General features: G+C 40.9%; 1 protein-coding gene across 3 annotated transcripts in view; it reads right to left on the bottom strand.

Annotated features, from left to right (window-relative positions):
• Positions 1-360: 360 nt before the first annotated feature.
• Positions 361-17,401, bottom strand: part of SKA1 (spindle and kinetochore associated complex subunit 1) — a 50,651-nt gene continuing 33,610 nt past the window's right edge. For all 3 annotated transcript variants that reach the window (XM_039542887.1, XM_039542888.1, XM_039542889.1), the window contains exons 6-7: positions 10,200-10,369; positions 361-3,608 (exon numbers count right to left, since the gene is read on the bottom strand). In XM_039542887.1, coding sequence (XP_039398821.1) covers positions 3,460-3,608; positions 10,200-10,369 — 319 coding nt within the window. In that variant the 3' untranslated portion in view covers positions 361-3,459. The remainder of the gene's footprint in view (positions 3,609-10,199; positions 10,370-17,401) is intronic.

The raw sequence follows: 17,401 nt of genomic DNA, 5'->3' as shown, positions 1-17,401 counted from the left end.
ATGCTCCCAGCTAAACCAGTTGTCTTGGTTACAGGACTAGCTGCACCTCTGTCCCCTTTCTGGTGTCTAACTGCACCCTGCAGGTTTTTCGCCTTGTGCCTTCATCTCTCTGAGGGTGGAATTCCATAATTTACCTGTTCCTAGATGAAGCCCTGGGCGACAGCATCCTGTGGATCAACCATGCTCACCAAGCAGGTCTGACTGAGTTTGAGCACCAATGGTTCTTCCTTTCGAAAGCCCATGACCAGTGGAGAATAGAATGACCAGACAACCTTTTAAAACCAAATTACTGTTTACTTTAACAGTAGGAACAAAGCATTTAGAGAAAAAGGATTTTAAAACAATCTACATACATCTCTACCTTGCTTTTCTCTGATGGTAAGCAGGACCCTAAATTCCTCGAACAACCCTCCCCTGGAGAAAAAGTATTCCTTTCTAAGCCAGCCCCTGTTCTTTTGATCTCCTGTGTTCCTGGGGATTTTTCCTGCCCTGGTGTTGTCTCTTAACAACTTAAGTATTTGTTGGGAAGCGGCTTATCTTGAGCCATTTTTTTTTCTTCCTTGTTTTCCTCTACAGCCCCCTGTAAACCAAACCACCCTATTCATACAGTAAACATCCCACTAACCAGGTCAACATACTGTATTCATAAATTATTACAGAGCAGCTCCAAATCCATCACACCAGTGTTCATCTGCAAACACACACGTTCTCAGCAATATGTGGCCTGGTGGGAAGACGACAGAAGAGAAGTCAATCCAAGACAAGCAGAGGGAGAAGGCAGAAAATAAGTCTGCCAGATAGGCTGAAGTGAGTTTATGGAGGGGGATTTTGAAAATAGAAGGCATGAATGAATGGGGAGCCAGTGGACTTGTATGATGGAGGTGATTTATTTTTATGATAGATTCAGGATATTAAGCTTTTAATCTATCCTCTGAAACACTCCTGAGAATACAAAGGGTATACTGCATGCTCTTCCACTCACCCATTCCTCTGCTACCCCTCAGAGGTACATGCCGGATGTAGGGTAGGAGAGGCTGAAGAGAGCACACAATGACTGCTGGAGTTAGCAATCCTAGACTGAGAGTGCTACCGAAAGCTAAGAGCAATGAAGGGCTCTTCCTCCCTCTTGTGCACTGCTCTTGAGACATAGCTGGCCTGTCAGCTCACTCCATTATGAGTCCTTCCCCAACCTTTAACTTTCAACTCCTAAGTCTGTAGTAAGACTGTGGGTCCCTCCGCTTCTCCCTTCCCTCTGAACAGTACTCAGAGCTATGAACCCTCCGTGCCCCCACTATGTGGTCCTCCATCTTTGTGAGAGTAACTCTGGTATAGATGTGTTTTAGACTGTAAGCTCCTTAGGGTAGGGCCCAGGATAGAGACTCTGTGTTCTGCATAGTGCTGTGCACATTGCTTCTGCTCAACAACTAAAGAGCAGGTTGACTTCTAAGGGCTGGGAACTACATGTTAAACATTAATTCAAATTTTAAAAAATCCTTTTGATTATAGGCTTACTTCTAAGGCAATACCCCATCTGTTTGTAGGATTACTCTATCAGGTACGCTGGCATGGACTAAAGTGACTTCTTCACGCCATTCTAAGCTGCACCAGCTGCCAACAGATCTAGGGCACAAAATAGGCTGCCCATGTGCCCTTCTTTAGCCACACCACCTACACCACCAGTCAAAAGTCAGGGTGAAGTAGAAGCCACTATGGTGAATCTTTGATAACCTAGAGAACTACCCCTTATACCAGGGAGATTGTCTAGGGGGCAGGTTGTTGGGTTTAGGACTACTTTGTGCTCATAGAGCAGTGTAAAGCAGATGAGAGCATCGCCTGTGCTGGGGCCCAGTGGACATAGTACTATACAGAAGAAAGAAACAGTCCCTGTTTTATTCTAAACAGGTCGAGCCTACACTAACATTTCCACCATTGCTTGCACCCAAGGAGCTGCGCCTGTGCTAGCCAAATAATGTCACAACCACTACAAATTCTCAAGTGCAGAGACTAAAGTTTACCAAAAATTCAGAAGACACTAGAAATTCAGAGAGAAAAATCATTAAAGCTTTTGAAAACCAGTAAGAATTAAGCCAATGATCCATGAAGCCAGATCTCCCTGGTTCACTTCATGTCTTCTTAAAAGTTTAGTGTACAACAGATGGACCCATTTGACAGCTACTCAAACTGAAATTCAGATTGTGCACTCTTTCCACTTATGGCATTTGTGTTGAACAACACACAACATTCATTCAAATATTACACAGAATGGAGACTACAGCTTGGGTCTCATCACGTCAGTATCAGAGTCTCAGACAGTAAAAGACTAAAACAAATCCAGACCTACTGAGCACTTACCCAGCCTTCTTTATTGACCTTTCAATAGTTCAAGGTTTAGTCAGGGTCTTCCGCTCATTAAACTCTCTCATTATTACTGGCAACATACAAAAAACGCTATTTTAGACTACTTGGTTACTATAACAACAGGTACAGGCCCAAGGAAGGAAAATAACCTTTGTCAAAACTTTTGTCAAACAAAAACATCTTTAACTGCCTGCAACATTGGAATTTATTGCAAAAACAAATAATCTATTCTAAGATTGGTTATATAGAAGCTAGTGGGTAAGCAATGTTCTAGAATAAGAGCAGTCAGTGTTAAATATTTTCAAAATAGAAGCCAAAATTTTCAGTTACATTATCATGGTTCTAGTATTTGTTTTGATTAAATGGGTTGGACTGAAGAAGAAATCTGACTGATGAAATGTGAAAAACCAATAGATTATGGAACCATCATCATCAAGTTTGGAAGCATTTATCCACTTCAGAGCTGCATGCCTGGGTCATTTTGGAAACCCCAAAAACAATTTTAGGGTTAGAAGAAAAAGATTGTACAAAAAGCGGAAGAGTGGAAATCAGTTTGATGCATTCACAAAATGAAATGCATATCCCCAAACAATTACCCATTGTTAAGGACAATCTCCATTATATAAACAAAAAAGCAGTATTACACTGCTGAGATTGCAGCTTTTCAGGCCACCACTTGTAGGGTGGCTAAGACATCTACCTGACAACCGCATGAAACCACTGGGGTGTCAATTACATTTGTTTCTACCTTGGATTGGTTATTTATAATGGGAGTAAAGGCCAGTACAAGACACCAGAATCAAATGACAGTAGCCTAACTCAACAATTCAAATCAAAACAACTTTAAAAAGTTCAAGACCTTCAGATGTTTCTAATCCCGGAGAATGAATGCATATGAAACCAGGCTTATAATAATTCAAAGTGGATGCCTGATCAACGAGCTAGATATTTGTTCATCATTACTGTCATTTAGAAAATAAATTAACTGAGTAGGGAATTTCTGTGTATAGTGTCTTCCGACTTTCTGAAGGCATGCAAATCCTTATGCCTAACAAAATATTTATGCCCTTCATCCTGGGCAAAATCAAGTCCAAAATCATATTAGCAGATAACGTAACGGACGAGTCGTGCACCACGGACTTCCCGCACTCTCTGGCAATGCCGGAGGATGTTCAGAATGCTGTGAAAGCGCTTATCCACCTTCAGTTGTGTGAACTCTTTTATATCAGCCTCCACGATAAAAAATTCACCTGGAGAACAAACATACCACATTGAGATGGAAACAAATATTTTACAGGATTTATTTAACATTTCAAAATGTAACACCCCAATCTTTTTCCACCATCACTTTACCTTGGTGATGAAATATACATTCAGGCAGCTCCCAAGTGGTGCACTGGCATCACACTTTGTCACAATTGTTCTGTTCCTGACCATTTTCTAAAATTAAATGCTGGAGGTAAACATGATTTTCTGCCACTGAAAATGTACAGCTGCTGCTGTTTAAAATGATTTGTCAAAACACTGAACTAGAGATGCACAATGCTATATATCTTAAAAAATCTGTGGCTACAATTAAGACCATATTGTAAACCATGCAGACATTTTGCTTCATTTTAGTCCTATACTGAACTCAATAGAACAGAAAGGTGTATTTTATAAGGTTCACATGACAGCCCAACCTTTTCCATCAAGCCATTGCAGTCTAGCCAGACTTTCCCCAACTGCAGACCCAGATCTGTTTTGTGGCTCAAGCTCACTTCTGTCTTACATCAGTTTTTTTTTTTTTTTTTTTTTTACAGATTGAGGACAGAATTTAAATAATGTTACTTTAGCATAAAAGCTATTTATAGTCACAAATTCAAATTCAGTTTATACATCAAATTCTAAATTAAACTGCAGTATCCAGCAAGACAGTTTATTTCTTTAGCACAACATGAAGATGAAGAATATCTGTTTCTATACCTGTTTGCATTGGAAGCTTTTTATGGGGAAATTGAAATGTGAAACTATCCAGCCAGACCACAAATCCTTTATCCTAAATAATACTTCTAGATGCTGGATAAAGAAGTCCACCAAACAGTGCAAATACAAATAGGATTATGTGGCCCCAATCCAGAAGAGTTTACAGTCTAAGGCCCCAATTCTCCAACTACATCCACATGGGTGCTGAATGTATTTGCCAGATTGGGCTAAATTTATGTCATGATGCAACAAAGGCGTAAACAGGTCAAGGGTTAAAGCAAAGAGATTACATGGTTACTCAGCAAAGTCTTCTGCATAGCATGTTGGGACTGAAGGCCGACTGTTTGATTAGGTGTTTTTAAAAAACAAAACCACCAAACAATACATGTGTCTGAGTCACTGCTGATAGGCACTGCAGCAAACATTCGATCCTTGTCCATTTCTGGATTCCCAGATACTGTATCTGCAGTGACCAGTAGGGCCTGTTTTCATTTAAGATTATCCAGTGAATGATGATGTTTCTCCTCAGAAGCAGACCTCACTACTGCCATCTATACCTTTGTCACCTCCAGGTAGATTATTGAGATTATTATCTGGAGATTCTGCTGGTAAATACTGGAGGGGCTGCTAGGACGACGTGTGACATTTCCCAGAAGTACCCAGGGTTGTGACGCACCTCACTACCACCTGCCCTTAGTGGGAGAAAGCCCTTTTCTGTGACTGCCAGGGGGTCAGCTCCTCAACTTCACTGACTACAGACAACACAAGCACTCCCCTCTAGGCCTGCTGTTACTCTACGGGTTAGTGACTGGCACATTCCAACCACCAAGCCTTCCAAGCATCTCCCTGGAGCATCCAGCCCCTGGACTCTCGACACAGATTTGCTGCTTCCAAAGACCCTAGTTTACCAGTTACATCTCAGATCACCACGTCACTTAATGCACAGAACTTAGATAAGCTTATAGTGAAATCTGGTATAAGTAGAGGACAGAACAAGAAGCAATGAGCTTAAATTGCAGCAAGGGAGATTTAGGTGAGACATTAGGAAAAAACTTCCTAACTGTAAGGATATGTGAGCACTGGAACAAATTATCTAGGGAGGCTGTAGAATCTCCATCATTGGAGATTTTGACAAACACCTGTCAGGGATGGTCTAGATAATACTTAGTCCTGTCTCAGTGCAGGGGACTGGACTAGATGACCTATCAAGATCCCTTCCAGTCCTACATTTTTATGATTCTAATAGCAAGTAGAAGTATTAGAAACAACCAATTTGTTTATATATAAAATAAAATCATAACACGAATTCTAGAGCCCAGACTTCATTAACTAAATCAGTGATACTCAGACCTACACTAGTACAGGAGCGAAATCAGCGATCAACATTACCCAAAAGAGCCACAGTAGTGTGAAATTTTTATATATATATACACACACACACACACATACACACACACACACACACTCTCTCTCGGCAGTCCATCGATCCGATGATGACAAATCTGTGCAGATCATCTATTGCTGGTCTCATGGGGTGCCCTCTGATGACTGTACAAGCCAATTCTAGAGGTGCACATTTTGCTGCAGATGGTGCATGGGAAGTTCGCGGTCAGTGGGTTGTGCGCTGCTGGTGCTCTGTGACGTCGTTCGCGTGCCTCTTGTAGACGCCGGCAGCGGTCTTCCTCAACGGTGATGCAGGTATTTCTAAGTGTTGCACGCCACTGTGTTCTGTTGCTGGCAGCATCCTCAAGGTCCCTAGGTTTGATACTGCTGTACTGCAGATTGGCTTTGGTGGTGTCCTTGTAACGTTTCCATGGACGACCTATATGCCGGATGCCCTGGGAGAGCTCACCATACAGAAGCTGGTGGGGGATTCTGTTGCCATCCACGCGGCTGACATGACCGGTCCAACGTAGCTGTGACTTCATGATCATCATTTCGATGCTTGTCATCTGGGATCTCTTGAGGACCTCGAGATTGGGCACTTTGTCTTGCCAGTGAATCTTCATGATGTGGCGGAGGCAGCGCATGTGGAATGCTTCGAGCTGCTTGATGTGACGCCTATATAGTGTCCATGTTTTGCACCCGTACAAAAGAGATGAGAGAACAACAGCTCTGTACACAAGCAGTTTTGTTGACATCCGGATGTTGTGGTGGTTTAAAACTTTGACACGCAGACAGCCAAGTGCCTGGCTTGCTTTAGATATTCGTGCGTTGATCTCATTATCCAGTGATCCATCACAAGATATGACACTACCCAGGTATGTAAAGTTCTCCACTACTTTAAGCTGAGTGCCGTCAGTGGAGATTCTCGGGACAGAAGCATTTGATCCAGGTGCAGTTGATGAAGAACTTCTGTCTTTCCGAGGCTGATAGTTAGTCCGAAGAGTTGCGAGGCCTCAGCAAACTTGTTGACAATGTGCTGAAGATCATTTTCAGCGTGAGCCATGAGGGCACAGTCGTCGGCAAAGAGTGCCTCAAGAAGGAGTTTCTGCACTGTCTTAGTCTTTGCATTCAGGCGACGGAGGTCAAAAAGTGAACCATCGTGCCGGTATTTCAAGTATATACCTCGGTCCAGATCTTTCATTGTATGGTTAAGGACGCATGCAAAGAACAGGTTAAATAGGACAGGAGCGAGAACACATCCTTGTTTCACGCCATTGGTGATGTTAAAGGGGGCTGATGTGGCTCCAGCAGACAATACTTCGCCTGTCATGCTGTCATGAAAAAGGCGTATAATCTGCACAAATTTTCTTGGGCAGCCAAGTCGTGTTAGAATGGTCCAAAGGGCTTCCCTGTTGATGGTATCAAACGCCTTTGTCAGATCTATGAAGACAGCATACAGGTGCATATTCTGTTCAATGCACTTCTCTTGTATTTGTCTGACAGCAAACACCATGTCGACTGTGCTCCAGCCAGGTTGGAAACCACATTGACTTTCAGGTAGATTTGCCTCGGAAATACTGGCTATTAGGCGGTTCAAGATGATGTGGGCGATGATCTTCCCACCAACGGAGAGGAGGGATATGCCTCTATAGTTTCCACATTCTGCTTTGCTGCCTTTGTTCTTGAAAAGAGAGACAATAGTAGCATCGCGGAGGTCCTGTGGTATGTTTTCATCCTCCCAGATGCTGATGATCACGCTGTGAGAATATATATATATATATATATATATTCTCACAGCAAACAAATTAATAACTTAGTGCAAGTTGGTAACTTAAATGGTTAATAACATAGTAAAAGCATCCTGACTGGTTAATAACTTAGATTGGTTAATAATTAAAATCACACTGTTTTTAATATCATGTGCTGCAAAAAGCCGCAGGAATCATAGAATATCAGGGTTGGAAGGGACCTCAGGAGGTCATCTAGTCCAGCCCCTTCTCAAAGCAGGACTAATCCTCAAACAGATTTTTGCCCCAGATCCCTAAATGGTCCCCTCAAGGATTGAACTCACAACCCTGGGTTTAGATCTGACTTACTGCACATTGCAGCACACAGAATCTGTGTAATAGAGCCCTAAGCTGTGGCTGAGTTACTTAAGTCCTCAAATCATGGTTTAAAAAGACTTCAAGTTACAAAGAATTCACTATTTACACTAGTTTAAACTTGCAAGTGACCCATGCCCCGGCTCTCTGCCAATCTGACCTGGGAGGAAATTCCTTCCCGACCCCAAATATGGCGATCAGTTAGACCCCGATCATATGGGCAAGACCCAGCAGGCAGATACGTGGGAAAGAATTCTCTGTGGTAACTCAGAGCACTCCCCATCTATTATCCTATCTCTGGCCATTGGGGATTTTGTTACTGGCAGTCGCTGATGGGCCTCATCCCATTGTAGGCAGTCCCATCATACGATCCCCTCCATAAACTTATCAAGATCAGTCTTGAAGCCAGTTAGGTTTTTGTCCCCATTGCTCCCCTGGCCTAGAAGGCTGTTCCACAACTTCACTCCTCTGATAGTTAGAAACCTTCGCCTAATTTTGAGCCTAAACTTGTTGATGGCCAGTTTATATCCATTTGTTATTGTGTCCACATTGACGCTTAACTTAAATAACTGCCCTTCCTCCCTGGTATTTATCCCTCTGATGTATTTTTAGAAAGCAATTGTATCTCCCCTCAGCCTTCTTTTGATTAGGCTAAACAAGCCAAGCTCTTGGAGTCGCTCTCATAAGGAGGGTGTAATATATGCTGATTACAAATTGAGAGTCCTTAAAGGTCTGGGACCCAGTTATTTGAGAAATCCCCTTTCTACCCATGTCCCATTGTGGCAGATAACATTTGCTGGTCGTCTGCTGTGGATAGTGCCTGAGGGTGCCGGCAGGGCATTGTCAGCTAAGTTCCCCTAAGTCCAAGTATGGTGATTGTGCACAGAATATTAACCATCTTGGCATATCTGCAATTTATTAATTTAGACACTCACCATCTGAGACTGCTTTATAGCATGTCCAAGAGTCTCAAAAGTGACTAGAGATTTTGAATGCTTCAATTTTGGAGCACCCAAACTGAAAATTCTTTGAAGGGCCTAGTTATCAGAATCAATGAGCATCTACCTTCTGAAAATAAGGCCCCTTTAAGGTGTTTCAAGTTGGACAACCAAAAAATGAAGGCACTCAAAAATCATTAGTCACTTAAGAAAACCTTTCCCTTTTTCTTGTACATTTCTGCCACAACATCCAGATGCTCTGATAAAAAAAAAAGGTTACTAATCTTTCATAACGGTTGTTCTTTGAGATGTGTTGCTCATGTCCATTCCATGTTAGGTGTGTGCGCACCGTGTGCACAGCTGCTAGATATTTTTCTCTTAGTGGTATCTGTAGGACCAGCTCTAGCACCCTCTGGAGCCATAGACGTATGCGGGTCTTGCCAGCTCTGCACCCGCTCGGTTACTTCTTGCCGATAACTCCGATAGAGGAATAGGAGGGTGGGTCATGGAATGAGCAGGAGCAACACATCTCAAAGAACAACAGTTACAAAAAATTAGTAACTGTTTTTTCTTCTTCGAGTGCTTGCTCATGTCCATTCCATACTAGGTGACTCACAAGCAGTACCATCGAAGGCAGGCTTAGAACTTATGGATGTGCTGACTGCAACACCACTCCTCTGAAACTGGCATCGTCATGGGCTTGCTGGGTGATGGCGTAGTGGGATGCAAAGGTATGAACCTATGATCATGTTGCGACTCTGCAAATGTCCTGGATTGGTATTTGCGTGAGGAATGCTGATGATGAAGCCTGAGCTCTCGTGGAATGAGCAATCACAATGGCTGGAAGCAGAACCTTCGCCTGCTCGTAGCAAGCCCGGATACATGCAGTTATCCAGGACAAGATTTTTTGGGATGACACTAGCAGCCCTCTCATCCTTTCCGCCACTGCCACAAAGAGTTGCATAGACCTGTTGAAGGGTGTAGTCCTTTCGATATAGAAGGCCAGGGCCCAACCTAACATCTAACGTATGGAGCTGATGTTCCTCAGTGGTCTTGTGAGGTTTTGGAAAGAATACAGGCAGAAAAATGTCCTGATTTTGGGGGAATTGCAACACCACCTTTGGTAGGAAGGCTGGATGAGGGCACAGCTGGACCTAGTCCTTCAAGAACACCATATAAGGGGGTTCTGATGTCAGGACTTTGATCTCAGACCCTCTTCTGGCTGAGGTGATCGCCAAGCAACCATTACAGGCAGTAAGAAGGAACTGAGAGAGTGTGGAGCCGGCAGCACCCCTCGTACCGCTGAGGCAGTACTAGAGATACCACTAAGGGAAAAATCTCTGGCAACTGTGCATATGGCATGCACATACCTAGCATGCAATGGATATGAGCAAGCACTCGAAGAAGAATGAAAGTTTTATAAATACATGTATAAATTAAAAAAGAATACCTTTAGTATCCTTGGTTTCTTCTTCCAGGAATCTGTGGTAGAGATTTCTGACAGCAGAGCTCATAGATTTCATCGGCTGATGTAAGATCTTATATTTGCTAACCACGGCTTTATTCAAATCTTGAACAACTCCATTAATTTGATCATATGTTAAACGACCCCGCATGTACCTGAAAAAAAATAATTAAAAACTGGTAACAAGAAAATCACAGACTTGGAGCGCCAAAAGTCTATTTTTCTTTCTTTCTCTCCAATGAGCCCTAATTCCTAAAAGTCACACCCAATTAAGAATGTCCTCACACATTTATAAATACAAAAGCGGACAGTAGTTCATTTTGATCAATTTCTTTGATCCCTTTAATAGCTATGTTGAAAAAACACATAGCATAACCTGAAAGAGAAAGTCCAAAAATTGTTACATTAAGGAGTGAAAAATAACCAGGGCCTAAAGACTGCCAGAAACATTTTAATAATAAAATGAAAAGGTTGTGATTATTGCACATCCAGCTCATGCAACTACAGAAGCAAAATCAAGCACAGCTTCTTAAGTACAAGGCAAGCAATAATTAAACTAGAATATTTCATTTACTTTAAAAGAAAATGGTTTGCAATTTGGAGACCAAAGGGTCTCTTCCTCTAATCTTCTAGGGTTAGTTACTTTACTTGTAAGTCATGGCTGTTTTTAATCGTGCTGGCTACCTAGCTTTAGAGTTGGATATAGAGTTCTCCCTTCCCAGATTTTAAAATATTTTGTTAAACTGCTATCAACCATGATCAGATTTGCTGACAACATGCTAGAGATATAGGTAACACAGGAAGACAGAAACAAAATAATATTGAGATATTAGAAGAATTAATTGCTTGCAACCAGGGGCTATTCAGTATTCATAAAGTCATATATCCAGGGAGAGGAAATAAACAGCTCTGATATAAATTGGGAAACATTTATATAAAAAACAGCAAATCCAAGACAGATCTGGGCTGACTGACAGCCAACTTAATAAAAGGTAAACTTGAAAACCATTGCAATAAAAGCCAATGCTAAACTCAGGGGAAAAAAATATATAGAATTTATGTGGGTGATTTTTCAGCTGTTATTGCATATTTTGAAATGATGTGTGTTCTGAAACTGCCCTGCCATAACTTTTTCATAAGGCTATTTTGGAAAACTGTCGTTCATTCTCCTTCAGGTCTGAATTACAGTTATAAATAAATCAATTGTGAAAATAAAGCACAAGCCCAGAAAAATGCTGACCATCAATGTAACTTACCGCTCAAACATTAAATACTGTGATATTTACCTGCTGTTTTGCAAGTTCAGAAAAATAAAACTACTATTTAACAGCAACACTCATCTCTGCCCATTTTGTAATTAAAAATTAATTCTCCAAAACTTTGCAAATTGATTCAGCCCTGTTCAACTAGACCTAAACTGTGCACTAAAGGGCCAATCCTGTTTCTATTAACTTCAACGAAAGGAGGATTGAGCCCTTAACTTTTCTGCTATTGGGTATGTGGTTTCACTGTGCCATCCATCAGCTGAATTGGAAATCATTTCAAAACTCATATCTCAAAGATAACTCCTTCTCAAGCAATCTACAAACACTATTTTAACCCATTAACCATAAAAACAAAAAAGTGCAATTCCATTTCCAGTCAATCAACACAGCCCAAACACTAAGTATTGTGTCCTGCTTGTTTTACATTTTAAAAGCTGGTAACACATTATTCCACATTCACTATCCTTTGTAGAGGACAGCATGATATATGCTATATTTCACCAAATAAGTATGATCCACCATAAACCATTCACAAGTTATAAAATGCCAAGTAATCAATCTCACAAATTGAAATGTCATAACACAACTATGCAATACCTGCATTCTCACCCCAACCCCGCCCAAACACTATTTCAACTACTGTGTATATGTTCCCTGCCAATAGATTCATGGACACTGAATACGAAAGTATCCCAACCCGAAGTTATAATTTTCACTAATGGCTGATGTAAATCTATGTTTATAATTTAAAATGCTTGATGTCAACATACTACTAAGATGCTAACGGATGATTCAAAGCTAGTACCAAAAGGAAAGTTCTAAAATAGTTACTGAAATAGCAAAGTTTTGCATATCCATGCACGGGACCAAGTGAAACTTGTTCTAAGCATCTTGATTGCCTTATGGTCTAGACAGACATTAAAGAAAAGAAGTGAGATTCTGAACTATGCATCTTAGAGGCACAACACAGAACTTACAACCCACAGCTAGAGGTTAAGGTGGCTTTAAACCAATCTTACACCCTACTGGTTTGGGGATATCCAGAGCAGCTGTGGAGCATCCCCCAGCATCATTTAGCGCAGTGGTTCTCAAACTTTTGCATTGGTGACCCCTTTCACACAGCAAGCTTCTGAGTGCGACCCCCACCCTCATATAAATTAAGAGCACATTTTTTATATTTAACTCTATTATAAATGTTGGAGGAGAAGCGGGGCTTGGGGGTGGAGGCTGACGGCTCGCAACCTCCCACGTAATAACCTCACGACCCCTTGAGGGGTCATGCCCCCCCGTCTGAGAACCCCTGATTTAGAGTTCTAAGTTATGGCAGTCCCCCCAGGATCTCTACAGTACTATCTGCTGTGATCCTAACCCCAACACACCCTTCCAACCCTCAATTGCACCCTCAGAGCCTGTCCTTGCAAAAGGAGTCTCCGGAGAACAGCGTGTGGCTGTCTGCTTCAATTTGTGAACCAAGGAATTCTCCCCAGGCCAGGTCTGCAACTTTTACAGTTTCTTTATGCTGCTCTGGCTCCTTTACCCTGTGTAAAAGGGGCTGAAGTGGGAGTGAGATTCTCATCCAGTTTTCCAGGCAGATGAAGAGTACTGAATTAGCATGTTCTTTTCATCTGCATTATGTGAGCTTTCAAGCAGAACTACCAGTAGGTAACATCCAAGGCCCTGAAAACAAGAAGCCCGGAGGAAAAAAAAATTAGGGAAATATAGAATGAGTCCCCACCCCTTCTGTTTTAGGCAGTTGAAACATTGACAAGCTTACAATTTTAAACACTTTAATAGCCAAGATTTTTGGCTGCAGAACACTCTAGACTAATCAGAAGTAGTAAGGCATGCACAGCTAAATAAAAAATGAGATGGGAAGCAACAGACATGCTGTTTTAGCAGTGGCCACCATTAACTCCATTTCATTAATTATTATGTCCTTATGAGTCATATTTCCTACCACAATGTCGTCCCGTCCCCCCCCGAGAACCCTGAAACCTGACCTGATTTAACTTTTAATTCTATGCAGTCCCAGTTTTAGGAGGATGTAGAAAAAATATGTATTTGTGAGGAGTGTCTGAGTTACAATCTAGTTTTGAAGCGCTTTTATTACTATTAGTACATCAGCACAGTGAGGGCTGTATGAGATTAAATATGAAACAAATGCTGGAAAAGAAGCTGTACTCCATCAATTTAATCTGACTACAGAAATAAAATCTTTAGAAGATTAAAAAAGTGGAACATTCTTAAACAGAGCAAAGGCAAATCAATCAGCATTTTGAAACTAATGGCACAAAAGTGTGAAACAGTATTACCATATATCACACCTTAAAAGTAAGTGACAGCCAACATTAAAGTCAACAGAAAACAAGTCAAAATTATTCTGTTAATGGGATTGATCTGTATTAGGTGCCAGGTTTTCCAGAATCAGGACAGATATTCTAATTCCAAATTACCTTGTCCCTAAATTACTTGTAGCCAGTTATGTATCAATCAATGGCATTGTGTTTATAGAAAAACAAAAACCAGAAGCAACTCACAAGCCTATGGTGAAGAGATAATATGCAAATAAATAAGGAAATACGTAAGTAAAGATAAATTGTGCTCTATAAAAACTACACACAGGTTGTATAATTAAAACTACTTATTTTACATTCATACAATTATTTTTCATTGAAAAAACATACCACAACACTTTGAACTATATATACATACACACCGCTGAAATGCAACCACATTTGGTGTGGAGGTGTGCAAATAACAGATAGCACAGAGCAGTTGTGGGAGGATTATGTACTCTATATTTAGATGGACTTTTTCTGTTATGTGATTGTAAACAATGCCTTGCTTATATTCATTGACTGCATCTTTATTACTATACATCCTATTTGCTTTTCTCTTTACTTGCGAGGGAGAGTTTCTCAAGTTACAAGAGTAACTCTGTGGCATTTTTCTCTGCCTGATCCTCCCAACTGTAGGTAGGAACAAGCTATTCCCTAATCCTCTCATGTTCTCATCTGACCCTTGCTAAAATCCAGACACAGCAGGAACCTAAATGAATCAAGGTAACTATTATATTTTTAAAATCAGATTAATTGACATTCTTCCATGGACTTTAATAAAGTTAAACCTCAGACCTACTAGAATCCAACAAAAGTGGTTATGTATACAGTAGTACATTATGCCTAATTAGTTCCCTTTTAACATCAGGCAAGCATCAGGCTTAACAGTCTCATTTAAAAACAAAAAAAACCATTTATTTATTACAACTGCATTTTTCCTTTAATCCACAATTTATCATGAACAGCAAAAAAAACCCCACAACACTACTTTCCTCAATGAAAAGCAATTAATCTACCATTTATATCAGAGGAACAAATTCTTCCAACAGCCAGTCACCAAAAACAAAGGTTGAGAGCAGAAAATATTTTTTCTTTGGTTACCAAGCTATGAAAATGGGGACTTATAATGTATACCAAGAACCTAAAAATGTCACAAACCCTAAGCAGCTTGGGAAAGAAGCCAAGGAACCATTTAAATCTGTCTTGAATTTAAAGTATATTGAGACATTTTACTTGAATTGAATAAGTGTCCTGACCTAGCTTTGAAGTCTATTCCAGAAGTTTTAACGTTACATGTACACTTCTCCTTGAAAGATATTCTAAATGATCCAGATACCTTTATATCTGTGCCCAAATGCATCCCATATCTTCGATATCTGCTGTTCTAAAAATATCAAGGTGGTGCAGATTATACTATGACAATTAGTTCCCTAAAAATATCTCCTGCATAACAACACATAACAGGGCTGGAAAAGCAGCTGGATCTTGTCAGCTGATAATTCCCACAGCCTGTGGGAGTTCTCAGCTGTCACAGAACCAGCAATCCTCTATTGGCATAATCTCTGGGGACCATTCCAGTTGGTGTATATTAGAGCCGATACTAAGCTACTCTATCATACAACGGAACTGGGGCAGATTGGCTCAGAGAATCAGGGGCCTCTAATTAACCCTCTGATTGCTAGCCTCTAGGAATACTTAGTTTGCAGCAACTCTAGGTGTAAACCTACCTGGCACTACCCAAACACTAGGGCTACATGTCCACACCGGCCCTCAGTTTGGACGATGAGGATACGAATAGCAATGCGAACAGTGCTGCACCGTAACTCCCCTATGTGGATGCTGTGGGAGCAAACTAAAAGGTTTCTAGTTCGCATTAATGTAGACCAGTTTGACAAGAACTATGTTAACATGAACTAGGAACTTTCAGTTTGCACCTGCAGTGTCCACACAGCGGAGCTACAGCACAGCACTTTAGTGGCTCACTATTTATTCACAACCCCATAGTCTGAACTGCAAGGCAGCATAGACGAGCCTGAAGTGTCTGTATGGGCCCTGCTAAGGTGCATCGAAAGTTCGCTAGTGTGGTTTGATCTAACTTGCTTTGAAATGGAAGTAGATCAGTGCACACTAGGGAACTTTTACCATGCAGCAGCAGGGCCCATACAGACACATAGAACACGGCACACTAATGCAAGGTAGATTTTCACCCCCAGCTTGTTCCAAACTAAGTGTTTGTGTAAATATGCCACACTCCCTCACTTCTGAGCTGAGGGTATCTCAGTGCAAGAAAGCATTCAGGCTTTAATTTATTTATTAGAATATATTTCTAAACGTATAATGTTAGGATATACAGTGTCCCAAAACTAATTCACAGAATTTCACTGAAACAATTTGAGAGTTCAGTTTAAATGGCATTCTGGCTAAGGTATCTGTCACGTTTTTTAAAAATGATGGTTTTCTTCTGAGAGGCCTAAATTAAAAATAGTCAAACAGCTTAGAGGAAAGCAATATACAGACATATATTCGTTTTACATTAACTGCAATATAAAGGTTGAAATTTTAACTGCAGAGGAATCATAAACCTGAAGTCTGCCCCCTGTATATACAACTGGATCTTTCATTCCATGATCCCACAACATGCAGAATTTTGCAGGTTTATTTAAGGCTGTACAGGAAATGTGTAATTTCAACACAACAGTATAAACATTCTATTTAGTTATGCTGTCTTGTTGAAGAAGTGGTACAGTAAAAAGTCAGCTTCTTTCCATTACAGGTGAAACTTGTACCAAGGCCCGTCTACAACAGGCAATCCTCTGAGTGGTTGCTTCAAACAGGTTTCACAGTATTTTATTATTTACTTCCCATGCTGTGTGATCTTCTAATGAATGCATGTGCACACAGAGAAGAAGAGCAAAGGCTGGTTAAGCCTCCCTTACATTTGAATATCCTGAATCGTGTGTGTGTGTGTGTACACACACACACACACAAACATATATATACTTAAATTGGCAAAAAATGTATGCTAAGTGCCGAGCCTACATCCACACTGAGCACCCGAATAAGTGGTCTAATTTCAAATATACTGAGCACTGACCTCAGCATGTAACCCTTGAAACATCCTATGTTCCTCTAAGACAAAGAGAAGACTATAGGGCTTCAGGGCAGTGTAGAGTGATAGCAAGTATGCGGATGTCAGCAAGATTCAAAAAATATTTTGTTCTCCCACAAAATTTATTTTATAAGTATGGCAGCAGTCATACTAAACTCCATGACAGCTGGACAACTCTACAGAGCTGGCCTCTTGGAGTCCTGGTGCTCGTAAACCTCTGGCACAGTTAAAGATTCCTTATTCAAGGCTTGGTGTTTTATATATGTCATGTGGTCATTCCTGGCCACTACACAACAGTCAGAAACATGTCCTCTCACTGATAAATGAATGGTCTGGTTTAGATATTGACACTGGGTTATACAGCATTAAAGTCATGCCTCCTCTTCGTCCAGTCCCTGCCCTCCTGCCCTGAAAGTATTCCTTATTGAGAGGTCACTGTGTATTTTTATTTGGAAACGAAACACATACCTACAT

This window comes from Mauremys reevesii, linkage group 6, assembly GCF_016161935.1.
Source record: "Mauremys reevesii isolate NIE-2019 linkage group 6, ASM1616193v1, whole genome shotgun sequence".
Lineage (NCBI taxonomy): Eukaryota > Metazoa > Chordata > Testudines > Geoemydidae > Mauremys > Mauremys reevesii.
This window is presented reverse-complemented; position numbering and strand designations above follow the sequence as displayed.